At 43.5% G+C, this 15,222-nt stretch overlaps 1 protein-coding gene across 2 annotated transcripts in view; it reads left to right on the top strand.

Moving 5' to 3' along the window:
• The window catches only part of LOC121536721 (contactin-associated protein-like 5), a 114,839-nt gene that overhangs the window by 50,546 nt on the left and 49,071 nt on the right, over positions 1-15,222 (top strand). For both annotated transcript variants that reach the window (XM_041844178.2, XM_041844177.2), the window contains exons 6-8: positions 13,131-13,315; positions 13,557-13,700; positions 14,831-15,098. In XM_041844178.2, coding sequence (XP_041700112.2) covers positions 13,131-13,315; positions 13,557-13,700; positions 14,831-15,098 — 597 coding nt within the window. The remainder of the gene's footprint in view (positions 1-13,130; positions 13,316-13,556; positions 13,701-14,830; positions 15,099-15,222) is intronic.

Below are 15,222 nucleotides of genomic sequence, written 5' to 3'. Positions count from 1 at the left end.
CAATGTTATTCTCAGAGGCAACCCGGAACATATTCCATTCCGTGTGATCAAAACAATCTTGAAGCATGGATTCCGATTGGTCAGACCAGCGTTGAATAGACCTTAGCATGGGTTCTTCCTGTTTGAGTTTCTGCCTATAAGAAGGGGGGAGCAGAATGGAGTCATGATCTGATTTGCAGAAGGGAGGGCGGGGGAGGGCCTTGTAGCCATCCCGGATGGGAGAGTAACAATGGTAGAGAGTTTTTGAAGTGCGAGTACTGCAGGCAACTTTGGTAGAGCTTTCCTCTGATTTGCTTTATTCAAGTCTCCAGCTACAATAAATGCAGCCTCAGGATATGCAGTTTCCAGTTTGCACAAAGTCCAGTGTAGTTCATTGAGAGCCGTCGTGTTATCGGCTTGAGGGGGAATATAGACGGTTGTGACGATGACCGAAGATAATTCTCTCAGGAGGTAATGTGGTCAGCATTTGATTGTGAGGTATTCTAGATCGGGTGAACAAAAGGACTTGAGTTCCTGTACATTACCACAATCACACCATGAGTAGTTAATCATGAAACATACACCTCCGCCTTTCTTCTTTCTGGAGAGTTCTTTATTCCCATCTGCTCGATGTACTGAGAACCCAGCTGGCTGTATGGACGTGGACAGCATATCCGGAGAGAGCCATGATTCCATGAAACAGAGTATGTAACAGTCCCTGATGTCTCTCTGGAAGGAGATCCTCGCCCTGAGCTCGTCTACTTTATTGTCCAGGGACTGAACATTAGCGAGTAATATACTCGGAAATGGTGGATGGTGTGCACACCTCCTGAGTCTGACTAAAATGCCACTCTGAATACCTCTTCTCCGCCGGCGGCGTCTTGGAGCAGCCTCTGGGATAAGTTAAATCTCCTTGCTGTTTGTAATAATATAATAATATGTGTAGTTCAGTTGGTAGAGCATGGTGTTTGCAACGCCAGGGTTGTGGGTTCGATTCCCACGGGGGGGCAGTATGAAAAAAAATTTATGCACTCACTAACTGTAAGTCGCTCTGGATAAGAGCGTCTGCTAAATGACTAAAATGTTTAAAAAAACTTTCTGGGCTAATAATGTGACAAATAACACACAAAAAAACAAAATACTGCAAAGTTGCTTAGGAGCCAGAAACAGAGCGGCCATGTCTATGGACGCCATCTTGTGATACACTTGCACATTGATGGAAAATTATGAAAACACAGAGGGAGACGAAAGGTCAAATACTTGGGGAAGCCTGGCTTCACTTGGCATCCATGAATACACGCCACTGACCATTTTAAGATTATAATTAGAATACAGTGAGGGAAAAAAGGATTTGATCCCCTGCTGATTTTGTACGTTTGCCCAATGACAAAGAAATGATCAGTCTATATTTTTAATGGTAGGTTTATTTGAACAGTGAGAGACAGAATAACAACAAAAAAATCCAGAAAAATGCATTACAAAAATGTTATGAATTGATTTGCATTTTAAATGAGGGAAATAAGTATTTGACCCCTCTGCAAAACATGACTTAGTACTTGGTGGCAAAACCCTTGTTGGCAATCACAGAGGTCAGACTTTTCTTGTAGTTGGCCACCAGGTTTGCACACATCGCAGGAGGGATTTTGTCCCACTCCTCTTTGCAGATCTTCTCTAAGTCATTAAGGTTTTGAGGCTGACGTTTGGCAACTCGAACCTTCAGCTCCCTCCACAGATTTTCTATGGGATTAAAAAGGTCTGGAGACTGGCTAGGCCACTCCAGGACCTTAATGTGCTTCTTCTTGAGCTCTCCTTTGTTGCCTTTGCTGTGTGTTTTGGGTCATTGTCATGCTGGAATACCCATCCATGACCCATTTTCAAGGGAAGGAGGTTCTCACCCAAGATTTTACGGTACATGGCCCCGTCCATCATCCCTTTGATGCGGTGAAGTTGTCCTGCCCCCTTAGCAGAAAAACACCCCCAAAGCATAATGATTCCACCTCCATGTTTGACGGTGTGGATGGTGTTCTTGGGGTCATAGGCAGCATTCCTTCTCCTCCAAACACGGCGAGTTGAGTTGATGCTAAAGAGCTCGATTTTGATCTCATCTGACCACAACACTTTCACCCAGTTCTCCTCTGAATCATTCAGATGTTCATTGGCAAACTTCAGACGGGCATGTATATGTGTTTTATTGAGCAGGTGGACCTTGTGGACGCTGCAGGATTTCAGTCCTTCACGGCGTAGTGTGTTACCAATTGTTTTCTTAGTGACTATGGTCCCAGCTGCCTTGAGATCATTGACAAGATCCTCCCGTGTAGTTCTGGGCTGATTCCTCACCGTTCTCATGATCATTGCAACTCCACGAGGTGAGATCTTGCATGGAGCCCCAGGCCGAGGGAGATTGACAGTTCTTTTGTGTTTCTTCCATTTGCGAATAATCGCACCAACTGTTGTCACCTTCTCACCAAGCTGCTTGGCGATGGTCTTGTAGCCCATTCCAATCTTGTCCCTGACATCCTTGGAGAGCTCTTTGGTCTTGGCCATGGTGGAGAGTTTGGAATCTGATTGATTGATTGCTTCTGTGGACAGGTGTCTTTTAGACAGGTAACAAGGTGAGATTAGGAGCACTCCCTTTAAGAGTGTGCTCCTAATCTCAGCTCGTTACCTGTATTAAAGACACCTGGGAGCCAGAAATCTTTCTGATTGAGAGGGGGTCAAATACTTATTTCCCTCATTAAAATGCAAATCAATTTATAACATTTTTGACATGCGTTTTTCTGGATTATTTTGTTGTCATTCTGTCTCTCACTGTTCAAATAAATCTACCATTAAAATTATAGACTGATCATTTCTTTGTCAGTGGGCAAACGTACAAAATCAGCAGGGGATCAAATACTTTTTTCCCTCACTGTAGATCAATACGATAGATTAGCCCGCCCTGTTCTTCATTCAGGTGATTACATAATTATGCATTGTTCGCTTCCCCTCGCTAATCGACTCATCCATTCTCTCTTTTCTCCACATCATACTTTACTTAATTTATATAAACTGTGGTTATATGTGTGAAATTAGTTTCGGTATAGTTTAAGTTCAGTTTCAAATCAATTATCGGGGTGATTATCAGCTGGGCACTGCACTTTCAACTGTTGCAAGAAGGAGCGGAGCAGGCCCTTGGGAGAAGGAGGGGCAACAGGGGAAAGCCATTAAAAGAAATTACATGCCCTCCTAAAACTGGTTATAACTCCAGTTCTGTTTGTGATATTAAGATTCTAATATCGACAGTGTGTTATATAGACTTATTTAGGAAACGTCAAGGACAGAGGGGAACATTACTTAAAAATGGCAGAGTAATAATAATAATAAAAGAGCAGTCAAAATGAGTTCTTTAGCGGTTCTAGTGTTAAAGGTCTTGCTCACATCGGTTACGTAGAGCGTGATCAGACAGTCGTCCGGAACAGCTGGTGCTCTCATGCATTGTTTCATGTTGCTTGCCTCGAAGCAAGCATACAAGGTATTTAGCTCGTTTGGAAGGCTTGCGTCACTGGGCAGCTCGCGGCTGGGTTTCGATTCGTATTCCGTGACAGTTTGCAAGCCCTGCCACATCCGACGAGTGTCAGTGCCGGTGAAGTAGGATTCGATCATAGTTCTGTATTGTCACTTTGTGTGTTTGATGGTTCATCGGAGGGAGTAGCAGGATTTCTTAGGAGTGTCCCGCTCCTTGAAAGCGGCAGCTCTAGCCTTTAGCTCAGTGCGGATATTGCCTGTAATCCATGGCTTCTGGTTGGGATATGTACAGTTGAAGTCGGAAGTTTACATACACTTAGGTTGGAGTCATTAAAACTCGTTTTTCAACCACTCCACAAATTTCTTGTTAACAAACTATAGTTTTGGCAAGTCGGTTAAGACATCTACTTTGTGCATGACACAAGTAATTTTTCCAACAATTGTTTACAGACAGATTATTTCACTTATAATTCACTGTATCACGATTCCAGTGGCTCAGAAGTTTACATACACTAAGATGACTGTGCCTTTAAACAGCTTGGAAAATTCCAGAAAATGATGTCATGGCATTAGCAGCTTCTGATAGGCTAATTGACATCATTTGAGTCAGTTGGAGGTGTACCTGTGGATGTATTTCAAGGCCTACCTTCAAACTCAGTGCCTCTGCTTGACATCATTGGAAAATCAAAAGAAATCAGCCAAGACCTCCGAAAAATAATTGTAGACCGCAATTTCCAAACGCCTGAAGGTACCACGTTCATCTGTACAAACAATAGTACGCAATTATAAACACCATGGGACCACGCAGCCATCATACCGCTCAGGAAGGAGACGCGTTCTGTCTCCTAGAGATGAACGTACTTTGGTGCGAAAAGTGTAAATCAATCCCAGAACAAAAGCAAAGGACCTTGTGAAGATGCCGGAGGAAACAGGTACAAATGTATCTATATCCACAGTAAAACGAGTCCTATATCGACATAACCAGAAAGGCCGCTCAGCAAGAAAGAAGCCACTGCTCCAAAACTGCCATAAAAAAGCCAGACTATGGTTTGCAACTGCACATGGGGACAAAGATCATACGTTTTGGAGAAATGTCCTCTGGTCTGATGAAACAAAAATAATAATGACCAGCGTTATGTTTGGAGAAAAAAGTGGGTTGCTTGCAAGCCGAAGAACACCATCCCAACTGTGAAGAACGGGGGTGGCAGCATCATGCTGTGGGGGTGCTTTGCTGCAGGAGGGACTGGTGCACTTCACAAAATAGATGGCATCATGAGGAAGGAAGATTATGTGGATATATTGAAGCAAGACATCAGTAGTTAAAGCTTGGTCGCAAATGGGTCTTCCAAATGGACAATGACCCCAAGCATACTGCCAAAGTTGTGGCAAAATGGCTTAAAGACAACAAAGTCAAGGTATTGGAGTGGCCATCACAAAGCCCTGACCTCAATCCTATCGAACATTTGTGGGCAGAACTGAAAAAGCGTGTGCGAGCAAGGAGCCCTATGAACCTGACTCAGTTACACCAGCTCTGTCAGGAGGAATGGGCCAAAATTCACCCAACCTATTGTGGGAAGCTTGTGGAAGGCTACCCAAAATGTTTGACCCAAGTTAAACAATTTAAAGGCAATGCTACCAAATACTAATTGAGTGTATGTAAACTTCTGACCCACTCGGAATGTGATTAAGGAAATAAAAGCTGATATAAATCATTTTCTCTACTATTATTCTGACATTTCACATTCTTAAAATTAAGTGGTGATCCTAACTGACCTAAGACAGGGAATTTTTACTAGGATTAAATGTCAGGAATTGTGAAAAACTGAGTTTAAATGTATTTGGCTAAGGTGTATATAAACTTCCGACTTCAACTGTACGTGCGGTCGCTGTGGACACGACATCATTGATGCACTTATTAATGAGGTCGATGACTGAAGTGGTAAACTCCTCAATGCCATCGGAATATATTCCAGTCTGTGCTAGCGAAACAGTCCTGTACCTTAGTATCCGCTTCATCCGACCACTTCCATATTGAGCGTGTCACTGGTAGTTCCTGTTTGAGGTTTTGCTTGTAAGCAGGAATCTGAAGTGTAGAGTTATGGTCAGATTTGCCAAATGAATCTGCCTAAGATTGTTGAACAACTTTATAGAAGCCCATTTTCACTAGAGTAGCTGTTTTCTGAGCAAGGGCAATTACTAACCACACGTCTTGTCTGGGGAAGAGGTTCCAGTGGGCGAGTTCATTTTGCTTGACCCAGTGCCCCGGGTGGGCAGGGTTTGCTCATTTTTTACTTTCTATTGGTCCTCCCAAGGAGTGGTCTCTGCCCACCCGGGGCATCGGGCCATGCAAAGCGAACTCACCCAATCTTTTCACAGAAAACACGGTGCCACCACGTGTTAATGGACAAAAGGGGGCATAAAATGTTGACATACAGTACCAGTCATAAGTTTGGACACACCTACTCATTCAAGGGTTTTTCTTTATTTTTACTATTTTCTACATTGTAGAATAATAGTGAAGACATCAAAACTATGAAATAACACATATAGAATCACGTAGTAACCAAAAAAGTGTTAAACAAATCCAAATATATTTTAGATTTTAGATTCTTCAAAGTAGCCACCCTTTGCTTTGATAACAGCTTTGCACACTCTTGGCATTCTCTCAACCAGTTTCGTGAGGAATACTTTTCCAACAGTCTTGAAGGAGTTCCCACATATGCTGAGCACTTGTTGGCTACTTTTCCTTCACTCTGCGGTCCAACTCATCCCAAACCAACTCAATTGGGTTGAGGTCGGGTGATTGTGGAGGCCAGGTCATCTGATGCAGCATTCCATCACTCTCCATATTGGTCAAATAGCCCTTACACAACCTGGAGGTGTGTTTTGGGTTATTGTCCTGTTGAAAAACAAATGATAGTCCCACTAAGCACAAACCAGATGGGATGGCGTATCGCTGCAGAATGCTGTGGTAGCCATGCTGGTTAAGTGTGCCTTGAATTCTAAATAAATTACTGACATTGTCACCAGCAAAGCACCCCCACACCATCACAGCACTATTTGGTAAAAGACCAAGTCCATATTATGGCAAGAACAGCTCAAATATGCAAAGGGAAAGGACAGTCCATCATTACTTTAAGACATGAAGGTCAGTCAATCCAGAAAATTTCAAGAAATTTGAAAGTTTCTTCAAGTGCAGTCGCAAAAACCACCAAGCGCTATTATGGAACTGGCTCTCATGAGGACCGCCACAGGAAAGGAAGACCCAGAGTTACCTCTGCTGCAGAGGATAAGTTCATTAGAGTTACCAGCCTCAGAAATTGCAGCCCAAATAAATGCTTCACAGAGTTCAAGTAACAGACATATCTCAACATCAACTGTTCAGAGGAGACTGTGTGAATCAGGCCTTCATGGTAGAATTGCTGAAAAGAAACCCATACTAAAGGACACCAATAAGAAGAAGAGACTTGCTTGGGCCAAGAAACACGAGCAATGGACATTAGATTGGTGAAAATGTGTCCTTTGGTCTGATGAGTCCAAATCTGAGATTTTTGGTTCCAAACGCTGTGTCTTTGTGAGATGCAGAGTTGGTGAACAGATGATCTCCGCATGAGTGGTTCCCACCGTGAAGCATGGAAGATGAGGTGTGATGGTGTGGGGGTGCATTGCTGGTGACACTGTCTGTGATTTATTTAGAATTCAAGGCAGACATGCAGCGATACGCCATCCCATCTGGTTTGCGCTTAGTGGGACTATCATTTGTTTTTCAACAGGACAATGATCCAAATCACTCTTCCAGGCTGTGTAAGGGCTATTTGACCAATAAGGAGAGTGATGGAGTGCTGCATCAGTTGACCTGGCCTCCACAATCACCCGACCTCAACCCAATTGAGATGGTTTGGGATGAGTTGGACCGCAGAATGAAGGAAAAGAAGCCAACAAGTGCTCAGCATATGTGGGAACTCCTTCAAGACTGTTGGAAAAGCATTCCTCATGAAGCTGGTTGAGAGAATGCCAAGAGTGTGCAAAGCTGTCATCAAAGCAAAGGCTACTTTGAAGAATCTAAAATCTAAAACATATTTTGATTTGTTTAATACTTTTTTGGTTACTACATAATTCCATATGTGTTATTTCATAGTTTTGATGTCTTCACTACTATTCTACAATGTAGAAAATAGTAAAAATAAAGAAAAACCCTTGAATGAGTAGGTGTGTCCAAACTTTTGACTGGTACTGTACATGTAATTGTAATCTAAACCAAACCCTCAAGTAAGTTTTGACGCAGTCACTTACTAAATTCAGTTTGGGACGAGACTGACTTCATGACCAAGATTATCCTATTTACACTTTGTAGTACATTTTAACACTATATCAGGCGTCAGTGTGTAGCGGTAGGACGGAGTCAGGCGCAGGACACAGAGCTAGTAGACAACGTACTTTACTCGTAAATATAAATGAACATAAACTCCACACAGGGAGGACAATCCCGCTCACCAATCGATAACACCAAACATAGAACAAACACGCACACAACACAGTGGGAGCCAGAGGGTTAAATAGGGAACATATCATAGACATAATGGGAACCAGGTGTGTACAATGAAGACAAAACAAGTAGAACACAGAAACATAGATCGGTAGCAGCTAGTACTCCGGTGACGACGAATGCCGAAGCCTGCCCGAGCAAGGAGGAGGGGCACCCTCGGCTGAATCCGTGACACACTAGAATTAATGTTTCGGACTCATATCGATGCCACTTAGGCCGATTAAAACCAGAGAAGTTGGTTCTAAAGGGCAGTTGACCTTTAAAGGACAGCCTTTTTCCATCTTCATAACATTGCAAATTTCAGAAACCTTTTGTCCAAAAAGGATGCAGAAAAGCTAATCCAAGCTTTTGTCACTTCTAGATTAGACTACTGCAATGCTTTACTCTCTGGCTACCCGGATAAAGCACTAAATAATCTTCAGTTAGTGCTAAACACGGCTGCTAGAATCTTGACTAGAACCAAAGAATTCGATCATATTACTCAAGTGCTAGCCTTTGACTTCCTGTTAAGGCTAGGGCTGATTTCAAGGGTTTACTGCTAACCTACAAAGCATTACATGGGCTTGCTCCTACCTATCTCTCCGATTTGGTCCTGCCGTATATACCTACACGTACGCTACGGTCACAAGACGCAGGCCTCCTTATTGTCCCTAGAATTTCTAAGCAAACAGCTGGAGGCAGGGCTTTCTCCTATAGAGCTCCATTTTTATGGAATAGTCTGCCTATCCATGTGAGAGACGCAGACTCGGTCTCAACCTTTAAGTCTTTACTGAAGACTCATCTCTTCAGTAGGTCCTATGATTGAGTGTAGTCTGGCCCAGGGGTGCGAAGGTGAACGGAAAGGAACTGTAGCGACAAACCGCCCTTGCTGTCTCTGCCTGGCCGGTTCCTGTCTCTCCATTGGGATTCTCTGCCTCTGACCCTATTACGGGGGCTGAGTCACTGGCTTACTGGTGCTTTCCAGACCGTCCCTAGGAGGGGTGCATCACTTGAGTGGGTTGAGTCACTGACGTGATCTTCCTGTCCGGTTTGTCGCCCCTTCGGGCTTGTGCAGTGGAGGAGATCTTTGTGGGCTATACTCAGCCTTGTCTCAGGGTAGTAGGTTGTGGTCTGTTGATATCCCTCTGGTGGTGTGGGGGCTGTGATTTGGCAAAGTGGGTGGGGTTATATCCTGCCTGGTTGGCCCTGTCCGGGGGTATCGTCAGACGGGGCCACAGTGTCTCCCGATCCCCCCTGTCTCAGCCTCCAGTATCTATGCTGAAATAGTCTATGTGCCGGGGGGCTAGGGTCAGTCTGTTATATCTGGTGTTATTCTCCTGTCTTATCCGGTGTCCTGTGTGAATTTAAGTATGCTCCCTCTAATTCTCTCTCTCTCCCATCCCGGAGGACCTGAGCCCTAGGACCATGCCTCAGGACTACCTGGCCTGATGACTCCTTGCTGTCCCCAATCCACCTGGTCGTGCTGCTGCTCCAGTTTCCACTCTTCTGGCTGCGGCTATGGAACCCTGACCTGTTCACCGGACGTGCTACCTTGTCCCAGACCTGCTGTTTTCAACTTTCTCTCTCTACCGCACCTGCTATTTCAACCACTAAATGGCCGGCTATGAAAAGCCAAGTGACATTTACTCCTGATGTACGGACCTGTTGCAACCTCTACAACCACTGTGATTATTATTTGACCATGCTAGTCATCTATGAACGTTTTAACATCTTGGAGAAAAATCTGGCCTTAATGGCCATGTACTGTAATAATCTCCACCCGGCACAGCCAAAAAGGGACTGGCCACCCCTCAGAGCCTGGTTCATCTCTAGGTTTCTTCCTAGGTTTCTGCCTTTCTAGGGAGTTTTTCCTAGCCACTGTGCTTCTACATCTGCATTGCTTGCTGTTTGGGGTTTTAGGCTGGGTTTCTGTATAGCACTTTGTGACATCTGCTGATGTAAAAAGGGCTTTATAAATACATGTGATTGATTGACTGATTAAAGGGTGTCTTTTGGGACTGTCTTGTCTACATTTCCTATGAGAGCTCTTCTTTCAGTACTGTCCCTATGGTACTGTATTATGATCAATATTAGCAACCATAAAAGGCAGGGGCGCAATTTTGGTTTTAGAATTGTGGGGGACATAACCTGGCGGGGGGTCTGGTGGTCCTCCCTCTGAATTGTTTGGCTTATCTTAAGCTCATTTCCTGCTTTTCTACACAATCTAAAATGACCCTTTTGGAGTTATTTTGGGATCACTTGTATTGTAAATAAGAATAGAATATGTTTCTAAACACTTATACGTTAATGTGGATGCTATCATGCTTACGGATAATCCTGAATGAATCGTGAATAATGATTAGTGCGAAAGTTATAGACATATATATAATAGCGAGTGGCGCAGCGGTCTAAGTGCTTGAGGCGTCACTACAGACCCCCTGGTTCAATTTCAGGCTGTATCACAACCGGCCTTAATTGGGAGTCCCATAGGGCGGCGCACAATTGGCCCAGCGTCGTCCGGTTTGGCCGGTGTAGGCCGTCATTGTAAATAAGAATTTGTTCTTAACTGACTTGCCTAGTTAAATAAAGGTACAATTAAAAATTAAAAATACCCCTCCAAAAATGCTAACCTCCCCTGTTATTGTAATGGTGAGAGGTTAGCATGGGTTGGGGGTATGATATTTGTGCGTTTAACTTGTATTATTCATGATTCATTGAGGATTATCCGTAATCATGGTAGCATCCACATTAATGTAGAAGTGTTTAGAAACATGTTATTTTCTTATTTACAATAAAAGTGACTTCAAAATGACACAATACCTTATTTATCATTCATTTCTATTGGCCACAAAATAATCTGAAACACAACCAAAACAAACAGCAAATGCATCCAACAAATTTGGAGAGTCACAAGCTTGATATAGTCATTGCGTGCTATGAATGTGGGACCAAATACTTAACTTTTTGCTACTTTAATACACATACAAGTGAATTTGTCCCAATACTTTTGCTCCCCTAAAATGGGGGGACTATGTACAAAAAGTACTGTGATTTCTAAACAGTTCACCCGACATGTATGAAAATACCCTCAAATTAAAGCTGACAGTGTGCACTTTAACTTCGTAGTCATTGTTTGATTTAAAATCCCAACTTTTGGAATATTGAGCCAAAAGAAGAGAAAATGATTCACTGTCCCAATAATTGCGGAGGGCACTGTAATTCAAATCACAGGCCTAATAGTACTGTAGAGCTGTTTTTACTTGCACACAATATAGCTGGATTGCCCCGTCCTGCCCCTAGGGGTCCACCGCTCTGCAGCGCCCCAATCCAACACACCCCACTCAGCTTTAGGATCTTAGTGAAACGTTCATTAAGGCCAGAGTGACAACCAACAGTACGGCAGACCCCCCAGGGCCACGACTGAGCAGCCCAGCAGCTTAGGTATATCCCCTGATGTGGGCATGTTTTCAATACAGATTCCTTTTGTCATACATTATTCCATATAAGGCATCCAGACCTTATGAAAGTTGCACAGTATACCTTTAATCTTGTAATAAATAAAATCTAGTGATACATAACTTGACATTTCTGGCATCCATTGTGACATTGTGGGAGGATAACCAACCTTCCATTTAATGGCAATACATTTCTTAGCCGCTATAAATGCTAGGTTACACAGTTTCTTCTGATAACAGTCTTCAGTATCATCATTTCCAAGTAAACAAACACAGGGAGAAGGGAGAATCTGTAGACATGTTGAGATAAAATAACATACTCTTTGCCAGAATTCAGCCAGCCTTCACAAGAGCATAACATATGCAAATATGTCCCCTTTTGTGTTATACACCTCCAGCAGAGGAATTACATTATATTCACGTTCACTGGTATATAGTACGTTCTATGGATGGTCTTAAACTGCAGTAATTTATGTCCGAGATTATATGAACATGACTGGGCATCAGGAAAAGTCTCTATATATCAACCAATGATACAGTTTGTAACTCAACTTTATAGGTTTGTCAGACTGTCAAATCTTTGAAGCTTTGTTTGCTGCACAGATAGAATAAAGTGTTGCATCTGCGAAAGTTCACCTCAGCGCCTTCACAGACTGGTCTTCCCTGGTTGCCTGATCCTGCTGAGACCCCTGTCACCATCTGATCCTGCTCAGATGAGGCATGACAAAGAAGTACCTTGGTGTACATTTATACATTATATTATCCAAGAATAGAGTCAATGGTTCAATAATGATGAAATGACCATTATTCCAAGATCCCAGACTGTAGCCTACCCATCAACTCAAGATTGAAACTTTGTATCCATTCATTGGTTGTTATAATACACTACAAAATTCACCTGAGCTCCGTAGACTGGCCTTCCCTGGCTGTCTGACCCTGCTGGGACACCTGTCACCATCTGATCCTGCTAAGACGATAAGAATAGTGTTGTGTACTGACTGTGCACCATGACAGTGAAGCCTGTAGAGTTGTTTACATCGTGTCAGTGTGAAAAGTAGGGAATTAGCTAGGGAAACTGTCAGATCAGTAACGTTACATTGCTATTTTTGACTAATAAAAACTCACAATGTGCTGTCAAAAAACATCAGAATGTCGGTCTTCAATCGTTTGGCCGCTGGTTTCATTGTTTGATTCAGGTCTAGTGGGATTGAGGCAAAAATAATAACTAAAGTTAGTGAAAACTAGGCAAGTTAATTTACTTCTGTTGAAGCAGGACAAAACAAAGGCTACAAAACATTTCCATACACACAAGAGCTGTTAGATACTGCTGCCTGACAGATAGCTAGAGGCTAGAGCTGAACTGGCTGTGGTAGCTAATAGCTAGCTAGATCATTCACTTCAGACAGAACTTCAGTCGAGAGGGGATGAAACATGTAATGCATTAGCTAACATTACATGTCAGTTACAGTACATGCCACCACTAACTTTTTTTCTGTTGAGTCAAACAGCAGTTACCTTGCCAGCGACATCAGTCAAATAAAGAGTAGCCAGTTTCTGCTCTACTTGCTTTTACAACTCGGAGAAAAATGCCCCCCCGTCCCCAGTGAAAGTTGCGCCTCTGATAAAAGGCCTTCCTTATATTTTCTGTTTGTTTTTTTTGTCTTCAGATGACACCCGGCTGCGGTTCAGCAGTGGTCGTGTTGCGGTCACTCTGGGCAGTCTTCTGGACGACCAGCACTGGCACTCTGTCCTCATCGAGCGCTTCAACAAGCAGGTCAACCTCACAGTGGACAGCCACACACAGCACTTCAGGACCAAGGGGGAAGGAGACTCTCTGGAGGTGGACTATGAGGTGTGTCTATCCAAACATCCATCATATTTCCTTACAGTAGGTCTGAGTAGATTACACCACCAGCATCCAGTCAGAAAAACACTTTAACCCGATACCAGGGTGAGATTAACAATAATACTTGGTCTATCTCGTTAGAACCTGACATCTCTTTTCAACCTGACACCTGACACTATACTTTCATAGGACTTTTCTTCTATTTCTTTCTAACATGTCTATATTTCACCTTCTTTCCTTATAAAAGCTCAGCTTTGGGGGCATCCCACTGCCAGGTAAGCCTGGCACCTTCCTGAGGAAGAACTTCCATGGTTGCATCGAGAACCTCTACTACAACGGGATCAACATAATTGACCTAGCCAAGCGACGCAAGCCTCAGATCTACAGTGTGGTATTAGCTTTTCAGCTACTCATTTTTAATGCTTAAACTGTAGGCCAAGGCCAAGTTTATTTTGCACTGCATTACCAATATATTAACTTATGTAAATGATAATGCTCCATTGTGTTAGAAGTGAAGGTTAACAACACCTAACCTTAGAGAACTAGAGAACCATAACAGTTGTTGCGTACAAAATACAGACTGTGGATAGGGTTCCATGGGAATACAGGGTGCATGGCAAGAACCCCTTAGAGCTGATAGTCTTCTAATTTCTTCTCTTGTTCTTATTTTGGAAAGAGATCAGGGCTCAGTGATGAGGTGGACCAGGAGCTGTATTCAGTGATCCATTCAATATAGAGGTATTATTACCTCCTGTAGCCAGAGGTAAATTGCATTATTTAAGATAGTCCTCTCAGAGATGTCAGGGCCTTGTGCAGCCCCTAAATGATACATCTTCATGGATATTAACCTTGAGAAACCTTCTGTCTCAGTGGTCTTGCAGCCCCAAAAACAAGGGGCGTGATGCACAACGGGTGTCACCCAACCTCTAACAACAAATCCGCTAACACTGAAATAGCATTAGTATGAATAAGTTATCAATGATTCTGTGTGAGTTAGTGTCAGCCTATTGAAATAGAATGATACTGAAATCAAGTTTGGTGGATTTGATGGAAGAGTCCCTGTGGAGGGTTTAGTTAACATGCTCCATGTCGCTGCCACTCCATGTCACCAGGATCGATTATGTGTTCATCCCCACACTGCTCTGACCTTTTCCTGTGTACAGGAACTCATGTCCTCTATACTGACTCTTCCTGTCCCTAGGAGTCACAGTGGGGTTGGCAGTGATATTTAACCTAGCTCCCTGCAGAGTTGATTTTATCTCATTCCCCTGTTCTCTCTATTGTGTACTCTCTCTCTCTCTCTCTTTTGATTTTGTCTCATACTTTGTCTCTTTCTCGCTCTCGATACTGTACCCACCATTCTCTTTCTCTCTTTCTAGAAAGGGGGCCAGTAAGGAGTTCATTAATAACAGCACTACGCGTACAGAGTTGACATAATTTTTAATTAACCCTAAATGTTGAAAGTTGATCTTGATCGGGGCAAGGTGACTGTAAGACTGAGTGTTCTATGTGTGTCTCCAGGGCAACGTGACCTTCTCATGCTCGCAGCCCCAGCTGGTGTCCACCACATTCCTGAGCTCCAGCAGCAGCTTCCTGTCGCTCCCAGCCACGCCGTCTGCTTCAGGGGGCTTCACGGTGCGTTTCCAGTTCAGAACATGGAACCCAGACGGGCTACTGCTCTTCACACAGCTGGCCCTGGAGCCCCAGAGACTGGAGCTGCAGATAAGCAACAGCCGGCTGCGCCTGACCCATCACAAGTCAGCCCAGCAGAAAGAAGAGGTCTCCACCGGTGAGGGCCAGGCCAACAGCCTCTAGCTTAGCTGACCCACACTATGGGCTGGAATCAGTGGTTCTGCCTATGGGGACTCAAGTGAAGCAGGCAGACAATGAGAAACCCATTTTATTACTGCAGA

This window comes from Coregonus clupeaformis, chromosome 23, assembly GCF_020615455.1.
Source record: "Coregonus clupeaformis isolate EN_2021a chromosome 23, ASM2061545v1, whole genome shotgun sequence".
Lineage (NCBI taxonomy): Eukaryota > Metazoa > Chordata > Actinopteri > Salmoniformes > Salmonidae > Coregonus > Coregonus clupeaformis.
The sequence above is the reverse complement of the archived record's forward strand: the minus strand, read 5'-3'. Positions and strand labels throughout refer to the sequence as shown.